The sequence below is a fragment of the Sceloporus occidentalis genome, unplaced genomic scaffold, assembly GCF_023333645.1.
Source record: "Sceloporus occidentalis isolate IW3139 unplaced genomic scaffold, rSceOcc1.0.p SCAF_1, whole genome shotgun sequence".
In the NCBI taxonomy this organism is placed as follows: domain Eukaryota; kingdom Metazoa; phylum Chordata; class Lepidosauria; order Squamata; family Phrynosomatidae; genus Sceloporus; species Sceloporus occidentalis.
The window spans coordinates 48,377,653-48,397,546 of record NW_028316981.1 but is presented as its reverse complement, the minus strand read 5'-3'; the positions used below and the strand labels follow the sequence as shown (position 1 = coordinate 48,397,546).

Here is a 19,894-nt window from a genome sequence, read left to right as displayed (position 1 = left end):
AAACCGTGCATGTTTTAATTCAGCACAAATGGAATGAATTGGAGATAATTATACCTGGCTTGTTTCTCTGCCTTCTTATCTATCACATCAATCTGTGTTCACCCCTGTGCAAATCCTGATCTGTCAAAAACATTTTCTGTCATTCTGGATCTCCAAATAGCACTTGGGCTTAGACTGTGCACTCTTTGTCACCAAATTCTTCTATAGAAATGCAAGTATCCACTTGCACAGAATGGAAAAATTGTACTGTACAAGTATTAGTGATGAGCCCTCTTGTATGCTTGGTAACTGAAAGGTGTATCAAGGTGAACTGCAAGGTTCTTGAAAAATGCACATAAAACAGTGGTAGAATGATGGGAATATCTACACTGTTCTGTGATGGTTGGTGCCCATGGGGAACATGGGGTTGAAGGGCCAGACAACTAAAAGTAGATGGAGCTGGAGGTCACAAGAGGCAGATCAAATCAAATCCCATTGCTTTCCTATTTTCCTCCATCACAAAGATCCCTTCAGATCCCTCCTGTTCATATGAACCCTAAGTTCATTGAAATTACTTGGCATACAATTAGACAGAGCAGTCATGTCTTACCTTTGTCCAGAAGGATTGTATATAGGGGGGAAAGGTGTGCAGCAACCACCATCTCTTACAGCTGCACATGATTTACCAGCTTTGCTAGTAAATGGACCAAGATGCTGTGTCCAGGGATAGTGTGAGAGCTGGGTAGACACAACACTTTGAAAAAGCAGTCTTCTTTTTTTTGCCAGCAGAAACCCATTGCATGAAAAAGACAAACTTGTATGAAAAGGAGCTTGACACCACAGCACTGAAAAGCAAAGCCACTTTTGTCCACTAGCCACCCATCACATAGAATACACCATATCAGAATTTAATATAAAAATTAAAAATAGGTTAGGAGACTCATTGGATCCGCACACAAACATCATGCATAAGTGAAGTCGAAGGCTTTCATGGCTGGCATCCATAGTTTTTTGTCGGTTTTTTAGGCTATGTGGCCATGTTCTAGAATAAACTCTTCTAGAACATGGCCACGTAGCCCGAAAAACCCAGAAAAAACTACCATGCATAAGATTGAAAAATGGGTGAGAAAAAGGGGGAAAACAAGAGGGCTGGGGTTGTCCCAAAAAATCCCTGCCAAGGTGTAAAGTTAAATGAACCCCCTCCTCCCAAAAATAGGAATTAAAAACATGTTGAAAAAAATCATAAAACAATTTGTTTTAAAACAATCCAGGAAGGGGAGTGGGATTAGAGGCTCCTCTATACAATCGGTGACATTATGAAGCCAGATTATTTGTTTAAGAAATGGAGCAGAAAGTTAAACAGTGATGCCCCTGCTGGGACTTTCCTCATGCACCTCCCCCTCTCCAAACTACCACCTTCACAGACACACCAAGAAGCAAAACTTCTAGCCAACCTGCTTTCATCTGCTTTTCTTTCACCCTGAAATTCTTTCACACTAGACAAATACAGTGCTATGATTCCACTTTCATGGTTCCGTTAAAGGGAATTCTGGGATTTTTAGTTTAGTGAGTTACTGGAGCTCTCTGGATTAGCATTCAAAATGCCGCTCACTAAACCTCAGATCCCTTAATTCCATGGTAGTTAAAGTGGAATTAAAGCACTGTAGATGTCTTACATTACCCAAGGTCATGATGACCACTCTGACTTCTACCAAGATACTGAAATAGAGGAGATGATGCCTGCTGTCTACATGGATAGGGGAAGGATGGTTAAGGTGAGGATCACAAAGAACAAAAAGGAACAGGTGTACCCACACATCTGCCAGACACAGAGGAAACAGAGTCATCAGAACATAGTGGTACAAGACATGTAAGTAGCAAGATTCTTAAAACCATGAGTTTGTGGGGTGGGGGTGGGGTGATGGGACTAAGAAGATGGTTAGTGCTTGCCCTGTTTGCCAAATGCATTGTGCTGCTTCTAGCAGTCTTCACAACTGGTAGACATCTAAACCACTACACTCAAGTGTAACCTTTTATGACCTTCATTGATGTTGGCAGAAACTCCAATGAGCCCTAGCTAGCATAGCTAGAGATGAGGGATGATGGAAGTTTGCAGTCCAACAACATCTGTAGGTTTACTTGGAGTTACTTGTTCCTAGTTTAGTATCACGCACAAATAGGATTTGTGCTACCCTATTTAGATTAAGAGTAGGTCCACACTGAGCCAGAAATATGACTAAAGGGCCCAAACAGACAGGCCAAAATAAAACTGCTTTGGGTCACTTTGGAGGTATGCTGTTTAAATGATGCACGAGTCCAAAAAGGCTGGAAGCCATGCAGGCACGTAGCCAGGATTTTAGGAAGGGGGGTTCCAGACTAAGTGCCAGCATTATAATGGGGCATGAGCGCAGTGGCTCAGCAGCACGCACTATTCATTTTTCTAATGGAGGGGGGGGGGTCCGGACCCCAAGAACCCCCCCCCCCCTTGGCTACATCCCTGAGCCATGCCAAAGCCACGTTCCAGTCCTTAGGACTGGAGCGTAGCTTTGGTGCAGCTTCTGGCCTGTTAATACAGTGCACCCTTGGCTTATGCGGGGGATCTGTTCCGGACCCCCTCCCCCCGCATAAGCCAAATACCGTGCATGCTCAAGCCCTATTCAAGTGAATGGGGCTCGTGCATGTGGCGGTGCGGCGGGTGCCCCAGTAATCCAAATGGGATGCACTGCCCCACGTGCTCCCGCGCAGCTTTGAGCATATGCTCAGAGCCGTGTATAGTGCACCCACGTATAACGCACTGTATGTGTGTGTCATTTAAACAGCATACCTCCAAAGTGGGCTGAGACAACTTTATTTTGGCCTATCTGTTCGGGTCTTAAAGTCTCCAAGTTAATACAGTAGTCATCCTTTGGGATTTGTCATAGCAATAATGAGAATTATCTCCTTTAGCTCAGCATAGAAAAGAACAGGAATCTTCACCAAAAATTAGGGTGGAAAGTGAAGTTAAATAATATCTTGTAAAATTTCTGCTCCTTTCTCTTGTGTAAATTTGCTATCATGTTGATCAGGTTTTTAAAAATTTTTATTCAAAGTTCTATGCTTCATGGGAAGGAGAATCCTTGGGATAAAAGAATAAAATCTGTAATACCATTTCAGGAAAGTGCTTGTGGCAGAGAAGATGTTCTGTCGATTTTTCTGATTGCAGCTTTCCTGTTTCTTTTCTCCCCCTACCTTCTTCCTGGCTGTAAAGAGGTGGAGCAGATTGAAGCAATTGCCAAGTTTGACTACATTGGGCGGTCCCCACGTGAGTTGTCTTTCAAGAAAGGAGCCTCTCTCCTCTTGTACCATCGGGCATCTGAAGACTGGTGGGAAGGCAGACATAATGGTGTGGATGGGCTCATACCCCATCAGTACATAGTTGTACAGGACATGTAAGTAGCAAGAACTTTGGTTGCATCTTATATTTTTACCGGTACAAGAAGTGCATGAAATGAACTCCTGGGGTGTGTGGAAGTTGGTGTATTGTCTTATGCTTCTCTTAGGGGTTGGATGAAGGGTTGATTCATATTCTTGTGTAAGAATACACAATCGCTGGGGGGGGAGGGTAGGCTAATAACAATTGTGAGATTATTTGGCCTATGCAGCATAAGTGAACACATGGCAAAATCTGTTTCAGTGGGTTTTAAAGGACCCATTTTACAAATGAGTCTGTTCCTAGTATAAATGTGAGTTGCTGTAAAATGTATGCAGCAGATTTCCCCAACAACAGCTTGGCACTGTGGGTGATGGAGATTGTAGCCCTAGCGCAACACATCCAAAAGCATCAGAGTGTAGCAGTCTGCTATGGAAAGTGGCTTGAAAACAAAACAAAATAGCACTTTATCTGTGAATGGTGTTTTGTGTGTCACTTAGTCCTGGAGGACATTTGGAGGACATACTGTACTAGATTTTTGCTAATAAATCTGGAACTCTTCTGTGCTTTTCAAAGTGTTCCATTGTCCAATGCCATCCACTTCTAATGGCAGCACACATATTGGATCATCTTAAAGAAATTTGTTTTCTGTCTATTTCTACTGTTGAATTATGTTGAAAATTATATTTTTGAAAATAATAAAGAGGATTTACCATTTCTGGGCAGCAATAGTTTTCTAGATCTATTACACATTACCCTGGTTAGTGGGGAAGTGTGTGTGTGTGTGTGTGTGGGGGGGTTGCTTCTAGATATTAAAGTAAAGAATGTGAAGAACTGAGCAACCTTTTGATGTAACACCTCCTCCCCCAATCTCACCCAGAAAGCAAGTTGCCTGTTGTGTTATTTCATCTGCTGCTCTTGCTGTTCTCCTACTCAGTGTCAATTTAGAATGGGTGGTGATGCAGGAACTTGCAATTCTTCAGAAGTTGTTGGATTGCATTATTCATGGCCATTGGCTATGCCTACTGGAGCTGATGGGAGTTGGAATCCAGTAGCACCTGAAGAGCCACCCCTGATTTAGGTGATGAGCCATAGGTCAGTGGTGACAAACGTGAAGTGTATGCAAAGTTCAAGTCCTGGCATTTCAAGCGAAGCAGATCACATAGCAGCTGGCGGCTGGTGTTGGAGTAGGCAGAAATGGGAATGAGAGACTAAAATCATCTTAACCTGATATCAAGCAGCTTTCTGTGTGCATATTTAACCATCCCCCACTTACAGATGATGGTAAAATTTCTTGCTGCTGAAGGATACTTCCTGCTCTCTCCCTGTTTGAGTTCAGGGCTTGTCTAGTTTCCTCTGAGAAGTTTCTGACCTGTGAGTTACATGATAAAAACATGGAGGAGAATCCATTGACAGAGAGCAGATGATTTCTCTGCCCTAGAAGTGAAAAAGCAAGCCACATTGTACAAGCTTTATTCCTTGTTCCAAGGGAGTTCTGTGGTACCACATCCTGTCTGGTATGTTATAGCTTTAGAATGGCAAGTAATTGAAGTAGTATTTCTGATACCAATAAAAATCTAACAGTCTTGAAGCTGTGTGGCTGGTAAGGTTTGTCTGCTTGATGCCAAGAAGAGGTTAGACTATAGACTTACTTGATTCCCCCTTCCAAATAGCCAGCAGCAAGAGATCAAGTATGGGGAGAGCATGTATGGGGCAGCAATGTGACTCATGCCAGTTAGGGCTGAAAGGCTGTTCTTCTAGAGTCGTGATGAACACAGTGTGGGCCATGGCTCACCTGGGGTCCCTAGGACTATTTTTATATCCCCCTGGGTCCCACAGGAACCCAAATTGTTGCCCTAGAGTGCCCTCTAGAGGGCATGGGGAAGAAAGGCATCTCCTGGGCCTCAAATGGCCAGAGAGTGCACTGAGAGTGAAGCCCTCCATGGTCTCCTACAGGGCTGATATGCTCCCCTAGCTTCTCACAGTTGCTGAGTCCTGTTCCAGAGGTTTTGGTTTCCATAGTTATAACTGGAGGGATTCCTTGGGGTTGGCAATCAGAAGAAACAAGTTCTACAAGTCTTGGCCCATAAAATGTCAGGTGAGGGTTTGCCTTGGGATCATGTGCCTTAAAACAGTTCTGTGCCTTAAAACAGTTCTGCTGACTCTTCCCAATCACTGTGTAGATTGTATCCATGGATGACATTTTCAGTTGATGACAGCAAGGGCTGTGTCATTTCCAGAGTACTATGCCATGCCATCAACTGAGGCTCTCTGGAACAGACCACTTTGATCCCTTTTTAACTTTGAAAGTCATTTGTGGTTACAGAAGAGTACCTTTCCTCCCTCCCAATTAAGAAAGAACGTCCCAGAGGGTCTGTGTCATTCCAGGTTAGCCAAGATATTTCCTTCCAAATGTGCCATTCTTCAAGTATCTTTCTGTTCATATTGGTGGTAGCCACTAGGTCATTGAAACTTTTAGATTTGCTTCTAGATAAGGAGTGGGAATTGTATGGCCACAGACCAAGAACTAATACCATACATGTGCACATTGGCCACAATTGTATTTTTTTTCTCTTTCCTGGAAACTCACTTGGGAATGGCAGCCAATAGCTCAGGGACCAGCACCAGTCCAGTGACCTCCACTTTGAGTAGGACTGCTCTAGTCTATAAATGAGCAAAGCCTACTCAATGCCATTCCCATGGCAAATGAAAAAAATGTCCAACTATAAATCCTTGGCCACCATACATTATTGAGCTCCCCAATCTGCTCCACTGATTATGTGGTTGGGAGCAAAATGGCTTCTTCCCCACCAAAATAAATAAATAAATAAAGTAGAGAAGGGAAAGTGTAGGACAATGAAACAATATTGTGTGTGTCTGTCAGATCTATTCATTGTGTGTAGGAGCCCATGTAATGTTGAGGAATAAATAGGCAGCAGGGTGGAAACTCAAATTTTAGGGCTGCCTGCTTTATGTGTTTTATTATTATTATATTTATTTGATTTATATCCCAACTTTCTCCCAATATGGGACCTAATATGCTTTCAGTTCTCCTTCACAGATAACCCTTTCCCTTCAAACATCACCTTGTTTCTCCCTCCATCAACACTGAACTTAGGCAGAGATATGGAATCTCAGGCAGGGCTTCTCCCTCAAGCAACAGGTCTTCAGGTATCTCCTCCAGTTGACAGAGGCTCTTCTTATTCATAGGGATGATGCCTTCTCTGACAGCCTGAGTCAGAAGGCAGACAGCGAGGCGAGCAGCGGACCCCTACTGGATGATAAAGCCTCATCAAAGAACGACATCCAATCTCCAACTGATCATATTCCAGACTATGGATTTGGGGGAGTGATGGGACGGTAGGAAATGGATTTGTTCTCATTTCAATGCCAAAGCCCCCCTCCCTCCCTCCTTCCCTTTTTCTGTGCCAGGCAAGGAGGCCTAACTTCATGGGTTGCAGGATATGCCAGGTCACGTTATTTGCCAGATTGTGTTATTTGTTGCTATGCCTAAGCTTGAAATATCCACTTGCTAGTCTTCCTTCAAGGTGTGATTTCACAAGTGTGTTGCTTTTTTCTCTCAACAGGGTGAGGTTGAGATCTGATGGAGCTGCGATCCCTCGTCGCCGAAATGGAGGAGATACCCACAGCCCTCCAAGAGGGATGGGCCCTGGGATAGATACCCCTCCACGGGCAGCAGCATGCCCCAGCAGCCCCCACATATTACCTCTGAACAGGGGCAGGATTGAAAGCCCAGAGAAGCGCAGGATGGCAACTTTTGGGAGTGCTGGCAGTATCAATTATCCAGACAGGAAGACATTAACTGATGGGCATCCGATGAGGCCAACCAGTAGCTCAACCCGGCACAGTAGTCTCGGGGATCAGAAATCACTAGAGGCTGAAGCACTGGCTGAGGTAGGGGCCTATGACTGTTACGTGAATGTCAGATATGGCAAACATTTCAGGATTCAGGGTTTTTATTCAAGTCTCATTCAGCCATCAAGCTTGTCTTGTCGAAGTTATTCTGTTAATCACAGTATGTTGGTAAAGCATTGTTTTAAAGCTACTAATAGAAGTTTATGGGGGGGGGTTATACACTTGCTACAATGTCTTAGCTTTGAGGCTTAAAAAGGATGTGAGGAAAGAACCAAGCCCAGCAGTATATATATGCGCAGTTGATCTGGGTGTACTGAAGCTTTCTGACCATTCATTGTGACTCACTCTGTGTCAAACAAAAATACATCAGTGACAGTTTATTGGCCAGTCAAAATTCACAGTATACTTGTTGCAAGCTTTGGAAGCTCTATGAGCTTCTTCATCAGGCAAGATGTTATAAACCAAAAAAGGTAAAGGTAAAGGTATTCCCTGTTGACAAAGTTGTCAAGTCGTGTCCCACCATAGGGAGTGGTACTCATCTCCATTACTAAGCCAAACAGCTACTGTTGTCAGAGACTATTCTGTGATCATGTGGCCAGCATGGTTGCACAGAACTCTGTTTACCTTCCCATCAGAGTGGTACATTGTTATCTACTTGCATTTGTATGCTTTCAAACTGCTATGTTGGCAGTTGGTGTACAAGCCAAACAGGAGGGGGAAAAACAATTGGAGATGTTAAGTCAGATGCCAGTATGTTGTTTTAGTCTTTAATAAAGATGGTATACTGGGGAGGGTATCTTTGTCAATCACTTTAAGGCACCTATTCAGTCACTCTGGTCTGCTGGGGAGTTGGATTGTATTTTCAGTATTTCAAAAATGCAAATAATTTGCTTTAGCACTTCCCCATCTGGTGATATGGTCTTTCAAATTCAAACCAGCCTTTGAAATTTAGAATCAGGCTGCATCTACATTGCAGAATTAATGCAGTCTGACACTACCATGGCTGAATACTATGGAATTCTACTTGTTAGCTACGAAGCATAGTGTAGTGTTGTGGTTTGAGAGTTGGACTAGAATCCTGAGAGACCATGGTTCAAATGCCTGCTCAGCTGGCCAAGTCACACTTTCTTAGCTTTAGAGGAAAGCAATGGTAAAGCTACCTTGACCCAATCTTGCCAAGAAAACAATATGAGTCACCACCATACATTGGAATTGTCTTGAAGACACATGATGATGATGATGATGATGATGATGATGATGATGCCAACAACAACAACAAGAAGCATATATGTAATCACTTGTCCGAGTTCTAGTTTTAAACAGATTTGAGAGCCAGTTTTAGCTGAAAAGTGAGGGCATGTATGTATTTATGTATCAGTAAATAAATGAAAATTCAGTAGCTACTCATACAGGGAAGATTAATTTTTCAGGCCTGATTGGGAAATATTAGATGTGATGTCAAAAATATCATTAGCAGAAGCAATATCTGTTTATTAAAAAGTGAATTTAATAACAGGTGAGGGAGAATTTTATTGGGACTCCACAATATGGAATTTAAACTTTGGAGTTTATCATATGGGGCTTGTAGAACGGGACTGGTGTGGAACGAAAGGGAGCAGGAAGGGAACGGAATGGGGAAAGAACACATATTACCACACGGGAGAATGCCGCCAATGCCGCTGGAAGTCCCCATTCTGTTCCCCATCCGTCTCTCAGCAGCCGATTTTCAAGAACTGTTCAGAATTGTTCTTGAAAACCGGCTGTTGTGGGATGGAGGGGGAACAGAATGGGGACTTCTGGTGGTAATATATATTCTTTCCCCCTTCCATTCCCTTCCTGCCCCCTTTTATTCTGCTCCGGTCCCGTTCTACAAGCCCTATGCGATAAACACCTCTCTCCCAGTTGTTGTCCCAATGAAAATCATTTCTCTTGCCTAGCTATGTGCCTTTGATGGTGGTGTGGGGCGGGGGGGGATGAAGGGGGGGAAGGTTCTTGCTGGCAGGAAGGTGTGTGTGGGGGTGATATCTATCTAGTTGAGGAAGTTGGTGATTTTGCATTCAAAAAGAACTAGGAAAAATTATAGCAAGAAGCATCAGGTTGTTGAGAAATGAGGTGTGAATTTTTTACCAAAATGTAATACATGAAGTAAGGTAGCCTTTAAGGACTAAATGGAAGAATATATTTCTCTGAATCTTTGGCCAGTACTCTTTTACTTTTTGAGGCATGGGTGCTCAAAGGTTGGTGGAGCTGTTTATTTTTCATCTAACGCTTATTAGCTTTTGACACCTTACGCCCTTTTCTGTGTGGGCTGTTGAGGGATTGATTATGTTGTCATTCTGTTGCTTGCTTGTTATGGTAGCAGTCTATTTCCCGATAGCAACACAAATGGGTGGTGGTGTTCCGGTTTTTAAGCCACCAGTTGTTCTGCTGTGCCTAGGTTTAATGCCGTTATCCCATCTTGAAGGGAAAATGGGGAGGTTTGCTTGGATTCAAAGGGCTTCCCATTTTGTATTTTGTTTAGTGCTTAATTTGCACAGCAGTAAGCCCAATAAAGCATGCTCACTCCTTTGCATACCAATGGGGGCTCTTTGTCTGACGCTCCACAAATTCTTGCTGCAGGGAAAGTAGTTTGCGTAGGCCATGCCTATAATGTGGGCAGAGAAGCCAATGGAGAAGGAGGGACAAACTGAGACTTTCAAAATTGCTCCAGCAAGCTGAGGCTAAAGTAATGGGAGAGTACTCTATTATCCTTGTCATAAAAACAAAGTAGTGTAGTGAGGCCTCTCTAGGCCATCCAGTTCTTTACTCAGCTCTTCCTGAGAACATATTTTTAACCAGCTGAGAGGAGAGTGAAAAGATAAAATGAGAACAGGCAGCAACCATTGGAAAGAAAAACATCTCTACATTGTATCAAAGCACACTCCACATTGGCAATGGCATCTGAAAAACAGCTGGCGGATCATTCAGGTGTAAAACAGTTGTCGCTGGGAAGACGACCAAGGATCTTGCATTGAATGTGGAGGCTGGAGTAGCTTAGTTCACCTTTGGTTTTTAAAAATAAACCATGATACTCAAAGGAGGATGTTGTTTCTTTAACAAATCAAACATGGACTCCTCTGTGAAACAGATGCCAAGGTATGACTCAGTACACTGAACTCCAGGATGCCTAAAACTACAACTGTGGCACTGAAATATTTACTGCATTGACCAAGGCATTTTTAACATGTAAAGTGTAAATTCTCCATTCTCCCTCATTACCTCCTCACCACTGAACTCTATACTTTGTGCCCTTTTAGTTCTTCTTGTCTTGTCTAATGTTTGAAGATCTGAGGAAATCAAATTGCAGATTTACATTATGTTCTTTAGTGCAACCATTTACTGTTAAAATATACAATCCATATTATGGTTCTATTGTTGGGGCAACTGACAAGACAAAACTGCAAACTTTTGGGGTCTTCAGATATCTTCATCAGGCAAGATGACCCCTTCCCAAAAGGGGGAGGCAATGATGTAGAAGGTGCTCTGGGCCCATAAGTTGGAAAGCACACAACAACAGCAACAAGCACAGAAGGCACAGCACAAAAACAAGAACAAAGAAAGCCAGTGGTTTGAGCATGCAACTCTGAAGACCAGGGTTTGAATGCCAGCTCGTCCATAAAATCCACTGGGACACCTTGGGCAAGTCACACTCTCTCAACCTCAGAGGAAGGCAATGACAAACCTTCTCTGAAGAAATCTAGCCAAGAAAAGCCCATGGATGGCCTCATTACTCCCCACAAAACTACAGTTCCCAGAATCCCATAGCATAGCAAAGTGAAGGCTTTCCAACTGGAAGGGGCAAGGCTTCTGGCCGGAAGACGTAGGCCTTCCAGCTGAAAGGTGCAGAATTTCCACCCAGAAGGAGTGGGGCTTCCAGCCAGAAGGGGCGAGACTTCGGCCCAGAAGGGCCTCACACTGTCTCTCCTTGCTGTGACCTGGTTCTCCCAAGGCAAACCAAGCTGCAACAAGGAACCAGGCCAAGTGTGTGCGCCTTGCCCCCGCCCCTACTTGCTGTGGCCACCACGTGCCCTCAGAGATGGCTTCACATGCCAGAGAGGGCACAAGTGCCACAGGTTTGCCACCATGGGCCTAGACTCTGTGGATTCTCAAATGGGCTCAGCAGATGACACAACTATATTAAGGTTTACCTGTTTTACTGGGAACAAAATTCATGTATCTCTTTATTTAAATAGGCGTGAGTTTAAATGTTTAAAATGAAGATTGAAAATACCCCCTTTTCATGATGTTAAAGTGTTTTTGTTTTTATGTTTTTTGGAAAGCCCCCTGCATGAAAATTCTTTCTCAAAAGCCCTGGTACTGAGATTGCAGTCCTATGCATTCTGGAATCTGAGTTCCATTGAACTCGATGGGATTTAGTTCTGATTAGAATTGGTTTGGCTGACGGCCCTTCCTCCTGTCAAAAAAGAGTTTCCCAAAATTAAGTGGAAAATAATGGAGTGGAGAATTCATATGGATTTCACAGAAAGATTCCAAAAGAAGACTTTTATCTTTTTATAATCAGGGATTCCAAAATAAGGTTCTGTCTTTATACAATCAGAGCCTGATTTCAATCTAAAATAAATAAATATGACCGTTTCTGGTTGCTTTTGTTTCTGCATAATGATAGTGTCATTAACATATACACTGGGATGTGTGTAGGGGGGGGGGGAGTTCACCTACAACTGTTTTGTATATTGCAACCCAAAAATCAAGATTTTTCTTTTGGGAGAGGTCAGTTTTTATCTGCTGAATCTGCTCAAATGCATTATTCATAGATCACTGTGAAAATGTAGCTGTCAAAGCTCAGCCATGACAAGATATACCTTTCAGGCTTGCTTTCAGCTAGATGGGTCAGAAACTGTTTCCTTCTTTAGTGAGGAGCAGTTTGGTGAAATAGCAGTGTCACAGTATTGTATAATATAGTATTGTGTTTCAGTGTTAATATTATTTTATTAATTATTTATTTTTCTTAAATAATTTAAAAATAATAAATTACATTTATTGTAAGTAACATAAATCTTGGTCTAAATACCCTAAAAGCGCCAGATCCCATTAGTTCTTAGAAGCTAAGCAGGGCCAGCTGTGGTTAGTACTTGGATGGGAGACCCACCAAGAAGGACTAGATGCTGTATGATGTATTTCAAGTAACTAGCAAAACCATCTCTGAGTATTCCTTGCCTAAGAAAACCCTATGAAATTCATTGAGTCACTGTAAGTTGACAGGCAAATTAGAGATACACACACACACTCTCTCTCTTTCCTTAAATTATTATTTTGTTTATAATTAAATAAGTTGTGATCTATCATTATAATGTATGATTATTTTATAAATTATATAAAAAAATCTCTTAAATGGCTGGATAGTTAGATAATAAATAAAACAGTGTTATCCATTCCTCCCCTTTCATATATATTCTGATCCTTAAGACTGAAAGCTTGTTGAAGCTTCTGTGTTTTACTAGAAGAAATAAATAAATAAATAAATAAATGAGTAAGTGATTACCAAAGGAATTGCACCACATTTTTATGCAGCCAGTTTCTGAGATGCTTACAGTGTGATATGAATGACCTTAACAGAACTGCTGATTAAAAATTCCAGCTGCTCATGTCTACAGTAAATCAATAATTGTGGAGTTGTTTCCTCCACTGAAAATAACCTTCATGATTATTATTTTAAATACACACACACACACACACACACACACACACACACACACACAGAGAGAGAGAGAGAGAGAGAGAAAAGTTGCATTAAATCCATTGGGCAATGGTTTTAACCCATTTATCAGCCCACTGAACAATGCCAAAGGTTTAGGAGAATTTTTTAAAAAAACATCCTACACATGTAAAGCTTTACAGATGTTATAACAAGGCAGGGGTCCAACATGTCTAATGCAGGAATTTGTATGGCTTCTTTCCCTGCATCCGCCTATAATAGATAATTATGAACCAATGCCCAGTATTCCATTTCTGCAAAGTATTGTAGCATATGAGACTTCCCAGGTTTCAGAGGTTCTTGGATGAAATGGATTCTTTAGAACAATTTCAATTTGATTTCAGATCTGGTTATTGGACAGATATAAATTTGGTCACCGGGAACTACAGCAGAGAAATGAGTCCTTGTTGTTCCTGCTAGACCTCTTGGCAGGTTTTAGTACCATCGACCATAGTACCTTTCAGGGCCACCTTGCAGAGATGGGATTTAGAAGCATTGTTTTATAGTGGCTCAGTTCCTTCCTTGAAGGACAAACCAAGAAATTGATGCTAGGAGACTTCTCTTTTCCTCCTATGCTCTTGGTCTGTGCAGTCCCTCAGGGCACAGACTATATTTCCCCATACAATCCAGCCCAGACCCATGACATTTTCAGAAGAGGGCCTTCACAGGTACTGTTGATGGGGACACAAGATTGACCATTCTTGGTGGATACTCTGAGGCTCAAGTACTTCCTCCTCAGGAAGGCTGGAATGGTCATCAGGCAAAGATGTTTTATTCCAACAGGCTTTTAGAAGTGAAGGTTTTTAAGGAAAGGACTTTTAAGAATGTACTGTATTGTTTTAAATTGTACCATTTCAACTGTTCTTTGTTTTTATTATATATTTTAAATTGTTTTAATATTGTTAGTAATTTAATTCTGTTTTGATGTTGAACTTTTGTATGTTTCTAATTATATATTCTACTCATAGTTTGTCAGCTAACAACAACAATAATGCATTAACAATCATTATTGTTATCAATTATACATAAATATTTTATGTATTTATTATAATTACTTTATTAGTGTTAAACAGAAAGGGCAAGTGTGATATAATAGTCTGAACACTGGAATACAATTCTGGAGATCAGGTTTCAAATCCCTGCTTGGCCATAGAAACTCACTGATCACTGAGAAATGCAATACAAGCAGATCTAATTCTTCAGATGCAAGGATGATAATTCATTTTTTTGTTTTTGTTTGTCTCTTCATTGTGTCTACAGGACATAGAAAAGACAATGAGCACAGCACTGAATGAACTGCGTGAGCTTGAAAGGCAAAATACTGTGAAACAAGCACCAGATGTTGTCCTGGACACCCTTGAACCAATGAAGAACCCCCAGATAGGTTCTGTCAACTCTGAACCTGCCAGTCCCCTTCATACCATCATGATCCGAGATCCTGATGCGGCCATGAGGCGGAGCAGCAGTTCAACCACTGAAATGATGACCACTTTTAAGCCAGCCCTCTCAGCCCGGCTTGCTGGAGCTCAGCTTAGGCCTCCACCCATGAGACCCATCCGCCCAGTTGTTCAGCATCGATCAAGTAGCAGTAGCAGCTCAGGAATGGGTAGTCCTGCAGTGACGCCCACCGAGAAGATCTTCCCAAACAGCTCCTCAGATAAATCTGGCACTATGTAGCTATTACATTACCATCACAAGGAGGTTTTTGTTGAGAAAGTGGGTACCGCATCCCAATTTTCATTTTTTTTTTTAAGTTGGAAGCTATGATTGTACAAAAGGTGTCATTAACTGAAGAAAAAGACAGGGGAAATGACTCTTGTGGAAACAAGGCAGCTGTAGATGTGGCTTAAGTATTTCATGGTATTTACACCCATTCTCTGCAAGAGTGCTGGAATTATTTGGCACAGCCAAATAAGATGGTCATTTCATGTATTACCACTGGAACATTCAAGTCTGTGTAGAAGTATATATATATATATATAAAACTGTACATAGCTCAGTAACATTTTAGTAGATTTACCTCAGAAACTCACCCCTAGACTTCTTCTAGAGAGCGTTTTTTGTGTGTGCGTGTGAGTGGATTACACAGCAACTGTGCAGAAAGCAATAGACAACTGGACAATTCTTGAACTGAATTTTCGCACCAGTTTGGCTTGGCTTTAGAGTGGCAAACAAAAGAGAGCACCAGTTAGTTGTACTGCAGATACTGAAGTGCATTCAATGATCATGTCTATCCTGTCAGATGGATGGTTCTTCATCTTCAAACTCATCTCTCAAAGACTGCCTCATTGAAACATGGAAGCTTGTGGTCATTTCCTGGTTGGAAGAGTACACCACTTGTGGACATAAAGAATGAAATGTAGTACACCTTCCCCTTGTGCAAAGGGGAAACCTAGGACTTTTCTGTACGTACTTCATGTTGTAGCACAGTGTTATGTATGTACAAATGAAACTTACCTCCCACTGTTTTCAAAACAGAAGAGGACTCTGAAGTAACCTGTGGTCAATAATAATAAATAAATAGGCTAACTTATATAGTGTTTGAAATATTTTATTCCCATGCCCTCTCTTTTTGCTAAAGATTCCTGGGGGGGAGGGGAAGATCTGGATTAAAACAGGCAAGGAGGCTTTTAGTAAAATGCCATTCCCTTTCCAGTGACTCCACAGTACATACATGTCTTGACTCAGCTTCTGTCCTCTTGCATGAATAGCATGAGCCATATTTGACCATCAGACATATAACTGATCTGATGGGGTGACAATTTGCACTTTCTATACCAATATATGTAACCAATATTCAGCAGTTTTGGGTTTATGAAAATACAGTTATATTTCTTTCTCTGTAAAATTTAATCTAGATAAAGAAAGAAAGAAAGAAAGAAAGAAAGGAGAGAACTGGGGTTTGCATGATCCCTAAACATTTTCTCTACTCACGGAACTCAAGACTCTTCTCGCTGCTATTTTTTAAAGAACATTTTTTGTCTATTTGTGGACAGAAGTTTGTAACATCCGCCCTTTGACTGGGCTAGCATTTTTTAAAAAACTTAAAATACCATTGCACATTTGTTTTTAAACGAATTGCCTTTTGAGAAATCTCATTTGAACTTGGTTAAATTCTTTTTCTTTCTTGATATCTCTTGGTATAATTTTGCTGAGGGTGTTCATTTTTTTCCTTTCCTCATGAAAAGTTGGTTTTAATGACATCTGCCATCTTTCAGCACCATATGATTTATTTGATATATTTGAATACAACTCTCTCTTCTCTTAACCTATAGGCCACAGTCTGTCTTATTAAAGCAGGAAAAAAGCTGTCAAGCTGTTTCCTAATTTATCATTGTTAATCCTTCTTTGTCTGACAAATACATCCCTAACTCCACCTGTGTGCATAAATTGCACTAAATACCTACTTTTTGAGGCAATTTTTCACCATGAAAAGAACCCATGTGATTATTTGTAGTAGTGTTCTCCTTTCTGTATCACATCTACAAGCATGCTTCATTTCACATACTCTCTTCTCTTAACTGCCCCTTGCCTGTTCTAGCCTGTTTATATATTGCCATTCCCGCTTAAATGCTGGACAATAACTGCTAAAATGTACACTCTTTTTCCCCCCTAAAGACGAAATTTTAGTTGAGACCCAGTGACACCAAAACTTTGCACTTAATATGTACATCCAGTATAGTGGAAATACACCTATAAAAATGGAAACAACCTCCCCCAACCCCAATCAATCCTAACCTTCCCATGTATATTGTGAAGGATAAATAATGTATGTAGTTATTCTATTATTGTTCCTCAGTATAATATTACAAAGAGAAATGGTGTTTACCTACATGTCTACATGTACCTACAATGAGTTAACAGTGGTGTTTTCTTCATCAATAATTTTCCTTTACTCGTCCCCCTCCCACTGCCTTCCCCCTCCTCCTCATGCTGTTCCTAACTTTAGACCCAGTGGTCATTATTGCAACAGATGTTCAGTTTGTTGTACTAATGATCCAGGAAATATAGTTTTAAGCATGGAGGAGGGTTGGGAGAGAAAGACATTTGGCAGACTGTTGTTATCTTCCTTGCCAGTAATGTTTTCCCCACTTTCAGTTCTTGGAGAATGGTTTCGTTGAAGGTTTGTATGTGTGAGCGTGCACGCATGTGTGTTCTAAACATATTTTTGAAAATGACTTGAAAGCAAAACCATGGCTTCATTTGAAGATTTCCTTTTTTTCCTTAAAAATATTATACAATTCCAATGCCTTTTTTAAATTAAATTATTTTTGTTTCTATTTTTTCATTTGTTGTTACTGGGTTGTGGTTTTTGTTTGTTTTTTAAAATATATATCTATATCTATATCTTTAAGTGCCTTTTGAGCACCGGAACAAATGTTTGGATTAAATGTGCTTTGGAGCAGGACATATATCAAGATGTCTCTTGTACAGTTCATGTTCTGCTATGGGTGTGTTGCTTTAAAGTTCTTTCCTCCTTTGTCCTATGAGCAAGAAATGTATTCAGATTTGAAGGAATAAAAAGTAATCTTGTGAACAATGCCAGTGACTGCTACAAATTGTAGAAGATTTTCTTCTATAATTATTTTGTAGTACTAAATCAAAATACTTGCATCATATGCTGTAAATCATCAAAATTCACAGTGGGTTTCTACCAGCTTCACTTGTCTAGACTTGGGGTACAGACTACTGACAAATCTTTGCTGTTTTGATTTGTAAACGTTCCATTTCCTAAGTGTTTCTCATAAGAGAAGTGCTTGGTAGATTTATCCTATTCTCGGACACAACTGTGTCTAGCTTGGCCCAGGACAAGGATTTCAAAGGATAAATGCATAAAAATATGAAATGTAAGCAAGATGGCAGATATGCATATCCATTTATTTTTGGGGAGGGATGATGAAACTTAGGTCTGTCAATCACTGTGCCAATGTTTTGTCCATTTTCATGCTAATCAGAAAATCAGTAATGGGACTGCTTGTGTTGAGATGATCTGAAACCAATTCCAGGCATATATATTAAACACAAATGTGATGCCACAGTGCATTGTTACAGTCGTAACATTCAAATTGATTGAAGAAAATACCAGGCATAGCCTTGAAAAAAGTTTTAAAATTGACATAGTTAACAAATAAAATAAATGTTTAAAAAAAGTGGGGACCTAATAATAACATCACTGGTCTCTGAAGGAAGACGAAGACCAAATCCTAATGGCACTGTAGTATTTAGTGTATGGTAGGAATGGGGAGGAGAGCTAATGTGATATAGTGCTTTGAGCATCAGACTGTGACACTGGAGACCAGGGTTCAAATCCCTGTTCAGCCAAGGAATCCCACTTGGGCAAGTTACATTCTCTTCACCTTAGAGGAAGGCAAGGGGAAACCTGCTCTGAACAAATCTTGTCGAGAAAACCCCTTAGGATTGCCACAAATTAGAAATTACTTGAAGACACGGAACAACAACAAGGGGTGGGAGAAGTGTGCCTTCCAGAACTGACTTGAGGTCTTGTGTGCTTTACCAGCCCTTCCCAAAAGGGGTTGTTTACAAAAAATGCCCTCCACACTTCTCAGAAATAGGGTAGAAGGTTGTACTATCTCTTGGCTATCATAGGCCTCCCCCCCAGAAAAAAAGTAAAATGGAAGTATATACTGTAAATTAAGAATAGGCCTCCCCAACTCTTAGAGGATGCAGAGGGAGGGGTAATGTGACTCTCCCAGCCTCCATGTAGCCCCCTGCCTTTCACAGTTGCCAACCCTGATGTACACTAAAAGAGAAAAGGAGATTTTTTGTCCCAGTACAAAGCAATGGAAATTTCATAGAATAGACCTCTGACCCTTGCCATAAAATCAGAATGTTCTTGCTCAGTCAAAGCTACTTTAGCTAACACTCAGAGATGGCCGACTGTAGATGTTGTAGTCTCTTCCCTGATGTGTAATTTGATGGAAGTATTATTTTTGTTCAACTAAGTAACATGTGTAACGGTGCTGACTTAAAAGCAATGGCACCCACCCTTATATTATTGCTGTACAGAAACCATCATAAGCAAACTGTAAATGTTTAAGACCCTTTAATGGTATAAGGACCATGCACTTTTTCTCTCTTTGACTAAACAAAACCTAATAGTGTTTGTTGTTTTTTAAAAAAAGAAAAATAATAATACTTCTGGACTATATGATTCCTAGCAGTGCTGCAGTTTTCACAGGATGGCAATAGGCCTTCTGAACCCAGTTTGCTTCTGAGTGGCTGCTTTTTTGTTCTCGCCTGAAAACTTTAGAAAACTGCTGGTTGGCTGCCCTGTATCATGATTGTTGTCCTTCTTATGGATATTGTCTCTGTAACGTATGATAAAATGCCATTCAGTTAGAGTGTCTGATTGGATCCTATGTTATGTATGCTGATGATGCCATGTAGATCAAACCAGTGGATGGGTGTGGACTTATCCTGTTGAATAAACAGTTTACCTTTTCTCAGAACAGTCTTCTAGTCATGATTTCACCACTGACCATATCTGGAGCATCTCAAGACAGTTATCCCCCTTTTGTCTTTATAAAATATACTAGGATCAATTTACAATATAAAGATGGGGAGATCATACAACACAATTTTTAAAAAATAAAATAAGATCCCAAGATAATCTGCAATTGCATATAGTAAAACCAAGATAAAACTGGATAAAATAACTGCAGAGGGAAAGGGGGAATAAAACAGGATATGACTGTTACCACCAATGGTGGCGATTGCAATGATCGCTAAGAAGAGATCTAAAGTATCTCAATCACTTCCTTGAGATCAGAGCTTGTAAATGATACTTTTGGGGACTATACTTCCCAAGAATCCCTCAACGAACATGGTAAGTGACCATTCCACTTAAAAAGGTA

General features: G+C 40.8%; 1 protein-coding gene across 2 annotated transcripts in view; it reads left to right on the top strand.

The window, feature by feature from the left end:
* Positions 1-19,469, top strand: part of LOC149321366 (SLIT-ROBO Rho GTPase-activating protein 3) — a 264,346-nt gene extending 244,877 nt beyond the window's left edge. For both annotated transcript variants that reach the window (XM_089520382.1, XM_089520374.1), the window contains exons 19-22: positions 3,227-3,407; positions 6,599-6,748; positions 6,976-7,303; positions 14,280-19,469. In XM_089520382.1, coding sequence (XP_089376508.1) covers positions 3,227-3,407; positions 6,599-6,748; positions 6,976-7,303; positions 14,280-14,696 — 1,076 coding nt within the window. In that variant the 3' untranslated portion in view covers positions 14,697-19,469. The remainder of the gene's footprint in view (positions 1-3,226; positions 3,408-6,598; positions 6,749-6,975; positions 7,304-14,279) is intronic.
* Positions 19,470-19,894: the final 425 nt, after the last annotated feature.